The sequence below is a fragment of the Vollenhovia emeryi genome, unplaced genomic scaffold (assembly GCF_000949405.1).
Source record: "Vollenhovia emeryi isolate VEMERY1.0 unplaced genomic scaffold, V.emery_V1.0 DF939157.1, whole genome shotgun sequence".
NCBI classification, from domain to species: Eukaryota; Metazoa; Arthropoda; class Insecta; order Hymenoptera; family Formicidae; genus Vollenhovia; species Vollenhovia emeryi.
The window spans coordinates 963,801-968,036 of record NW_011967209.1 but is presented as its reverse complement, the minus strand read 5'-3'; the positions used below and the strand labels follow the sequence as shown (position 1 = coordinate 968,036).

The 4,236-nt window shown below is 40.4% G+C and overlaps 1 protein-coding gene across 1 annotated transcript; it reads left to right on the top strand.

The window, feature by feature from the left end:
* Window positions 1-1,303: 1,303 nt before the first annotated feature.
* Window positions 1,304-3,102, top strand: LOC105564981 (ubiquitin-conjugating enzyme E2 G1). Its single transcript, XM_012017783.1, has 4 exons — window positions 1,304-1,334; window positions 1,378-1,757; window positions 1,851-1,973; window positions 2,099-3,102. Exons 1-3 carry the CDS (start codon window positions 1,304-1,306, stop codon window positions 1,929-1,931), a joined length of 492 nt encoding a protein of 163 aa, XP_011873173.1. The 3' UTR covers window positions 1,932-1,973; window positions 2,099-3,102.
* Window positions 3,103-4,236: the final 1,134 nt, after the last annotated feature.

The window sequence follows — 4,236 nt, the reverse complement described above, 5'->3', positions numbered from 1 at the left end:
CAAGGGCGGCGAAGCGCGAGGGGGCAGAATAAAGATAAAAATTGAGAAAAAGGAAACGCGGGAGACGCACAGTGCACGGATAGGGACGAGCGTGCGAGAGAGCGAGAGAGTGCGAGGGGGAGAAAGAGAGAGAGAGAGAAAGAAAGAGTGTGAGAGAGAGAGAAAGAGGGAGGGAATGAAAGAAAGAGCGAGCAAAAGCGCGCCGTGCAACGACCATCGAAGGTCAGCCGCCTTCGGGCCATGCTCCCCTGCTCCAGACGAGATCGAAGCCACGAAAAATGCCTCGCGGAGTCTCGCCTCTCTTTGTGCGACGTAGGACGGCGGAGTCGCGCTGCGTGCGCGCGCGAGAAAGAGAGCGAGAGAGAGAGAGAGAAAGAGAGCGAAAGAGAGAAAGCGAGAGAGAGAGAGAATGCCGTCGCGTCAGTAACCTCGTGCCTCGTCTCCTTCGCGCGGAGCACGTCGCGCTGACTCACCGCGCGGCTCCTGTGCGCGGCGGCGGCGATCTCGCATGGGCGAACTTAACCTGTACGCCGCGCGCGTCCTGCGTCCCGAGGACACGCTGGCTCGCCGGCGGTCGGTCGACCGATTACGCGCGTCCCGCAGCCGGTCGCGTGCGCGTGCACGCGCGACCCAAGCCGCACTCTTTCTCTCCCTTCTTTTTTTTGGGGGGGGTTTCTTCACGCGTCACAGTACCTGGCGGGGAACATAACCTAGACGATTCGACGACCTCCTAGTCCGCGCTTGCCGTCGTTGTGTCTGGGTTGTCTCCGGAAGTTTTACCGCTACGTTGATCGGTTTCGTTTGGCCGAGGCTAGAAGTACTGCTTTTTTGTGTCTCTTTCGCGCCCGAGTACGTCGAATGATAATGAGTCTAGGGAATGGTCCCCTTTCAAGGAAGATCGCCCTGCGACGAGCCAGTCGAATCTGTTGTACCCCCGGATATTATGTGAAAATTATTTTAGGAGATAATTGTATGAGGATCATCTCCGGAGCTAATTGTAATACGGTGATATTGTCGTGCTTGATTCATCATAGTTTTTGTTACCCTTTTTGCCATAACCGATACGTAGGTTCTGTGTCGTGGATAGTATCTTGTCTTGCTTGTTATTTTATATTTGAAGTATTATTGTATCCATGTCACGCTCTCTTAGAATGTAAATGTTTCACTTAAAATCAGTTTCTTTTATTGTTTAAAATAAAAATAGCTTGCGATAACGGAATACAGTTCACAATTGCATTACTTGTACTTATTAGTGCCATTTGATTACTTCATCGTTAGATATGCTTCAGATATGATTTAAGTAATGACAGAATCTATGAAGCAATTTGTGGTCGGTGTTTCCATCTTGGTCTCATGAGTTGTCTTCCCTTCTTACAGAATTAAATAAAAACCCAGTAGAAGGGTTTTCTGCAGGCCTCATAGACGACAATGACATATATCGGTGGGAAGTACTCATTATTGGACCTCCGGATACATTATACGAAGGTGGTTTCTTCAAAGCACATTTACAGTTTCCAAAAGAATATCCACTTAGGCCACCGAGAATGAAATTTATAACCGAAATATGGCATCCAAATATTGATAAAAATGGAGATGTGTGTATATCGATATTGCACGAACCCGGTGATGACAAATGGGGATACGAGAAAGCGTCGGAGCGGTGGTTACCAGTTCACACAGTCGAAACTATCTTGATAAGTGTTATTAGCATGCTCGCAGATCCTAACGATGAAAGCCCCGCCAATGTGGATGCCGCCGTAAGTATCTGTACCCGTTAGAAAATATCATGTGTTGCGTAAGTTTTTTTTCTTTATATGTACATCCTACCTAACGTTTTCCTCTCATTGTAGAAAGAGTGGAGGGAAAGTTATACGGAATTTAAGAGAAAGGTGGCGAGGTGCGTGAGAAAAAGCCAAGAGGAGTGTTTGTAGGGGATGAACAAATATTCAAATGGAAAGACTTATTTAATTCTGGTAAGTGTTGCGTGAATAAGTTTAATTTCATGTTCTTAATGATCGCACGAATGTTATTGGCAAGGTTGTTTCAACGATACGTACATGGGTGTAATATTAATGTATTATTTTGATGTATTAATCAGGGAAGCCGTAAGCACTGTAAGAAAGATACCGATGCTCAGCATAAAGCTAACGGATAACAGTGCCACTAAACGCGGAATAAGCCTGACCCATCCTTACGCAGAGAGAGAAAGCAAGACAGAGCGTGTGTGAACGCGAGAGAAAAACTCACGCTGCTCTATCATGTTTATTAAATCACCGCCACCAACGTACGATCCAAATCCATCGAGACGGAGAACATAAAAAGAGATACACACGCAATTCACCTTTTACATAATAAACAGCTAAAGAAAATTAATTTACACGTATACATAAAGCAAAAATATCATCTCTGTATGATTATTACCTTAATATTAATAGTTCTTATAAAAACTTAACTCTCCCTTGACCCTCCTATGCTCAAGAACGATCCTGAGCCCCTTTGGACGGAAACCTTGTAATTTAAAATAATATGTTTACGTTTATCTCTCAATAATAATTCCTTAGTGTGTCGTTTCGTATTTTCTTACTTTCATAAATATATATATGTATAAATAAATTTTTTTATAAAGTCGAAGAACGAGACACGTGCAAACAATCTTGTAAAATGTCTCGGCTATCGAGAGTGGACTGCATACGACTTGATGACATTGCGGTGAGAATAATTGAATACACACCGTACGTACGCGGTAAAAAATGTAAAATGTATAATATTAAATTTCCATCGAACCGTAAGTTGCCAAAATAATTAATTCTAATTCAAGTGATAATAATGATAATATTATTGTTAATGTATCAATAATTACAGTTAGTGCTCGTAACGTAACATATATGTATATGGTATGGTATTCACTCTTAAACTCGTGTGCAGAGTAACGGCGCTTTCCTTACGAAGTAAACTTGCGGTTCTTTATCATTACATTGAAACTGAAATAATTCTTTCCTCATAGAAAATTCGTTCAATTTATTTGAGCTAAGTTAAAATTCGTATAATTTCATCTGGTTATACATTATTTCATATTGTCAATTAAATCTTCAGACAATGAAACAAACGTCTACGTTTACATTACACCTGCTCTTATTCTCATCCATTTTATTAAGTATTCATCTATATATTTTCTCATCGGAACATATAGTAACACAAGCAAAATATATTTACATGTAACATCTTTATTTCTGCCATTCTTATTTATCATACATTTATTTAGAACGGAGACACTCGTGAAATATATAAGGCTCCTGCCATCCTTAGACAACAATAAGTATAAAATCATATGAATAATAATAGTATTATAATTATATAGTTTATCGTTTACGTTTTCTATATTTCCTTTTATTAGATTCGATGGAAAATTATTGGTAACTGTAGTTTGCTAACAAGCGTATGAAAAGTATCTAGTTCTCTCTGTGATCTCTAATCTGTTACTTTAAACAGTCGCGCCAAGGCTGCGTTCCCTTTGTGCGCCCACGCGCTGAAAGCGTCGCTCTATTTTCGTCGTTCGTCACACGTCAGACAAAGACAGTATGACGCTTTCCGCGTGTGGCGCTCAAAGCAGCCTAATTCCATAGACGTATAATACATCAGAGAGAAGTCTGAAAGCTGCCACGGCCCCGTTTTTCGTGATTGGCGAAAGCGATACGCCCTCCGTAACCTCAATATGTCATATTATACCTAGATACAAACCAAAATAATTATGTAGCATTTATGTACAAACTAATACCAGACCAGAATGTAGAATGCATAGTAGAACATTTTCATATAAAAAACATTGAGGTTTGAAGTCTAATTCGTATCGCATTATGTATTACAAATATTGCAATACATAATGCGATACGAATTAGACTTCAAACCTCAATGTTTTTTATATGAAAATGTTCTACTATGCATTCTACACTCTGCTCTGGTATTAGTTTGTACATAAATGCAAATAATAAGATTTACAAACCCAAAAACGGTATCCGACTCTGTCGGTAAATCAAACCACTCCAGCATCCCCTTAAGATGCTGGAGTCTCTCTGTTTTACCGACATTTTTTAATTAAGGATATCTTTTAATTGGCTTTACAGAATTGCAAATTCTTGTACACGATTAAAGTTCGCACAAAAATAACAGCCAGTCTACTCGACTTTATATAAAAAACGAAAAAAAACTAAATATTTTGGCATGTAGAGCTGTCACATG

Coding starts and splice junctions, on each gene's coding strand:
- LOC105564981 (XM_012017783.1), top strand. CDS start 1,304: ATGACAGAATCTATGAAGCAATTTGTGGTCG. Junction 1,335..1,377: donor TATGAAGCAATTTGTGGTCG/GTGTTTCCATCT, acceptor CCCTTCTTACAG/AATTAAATAAAAACCCAGTA. Junction 1,758..1,850: donor CCGCCAATGTGGATGCCGCC/GTAAGTATCTGT, acceptor CTCTCATTGTAG/AAAGAGTGGAGGGAAAGTTA.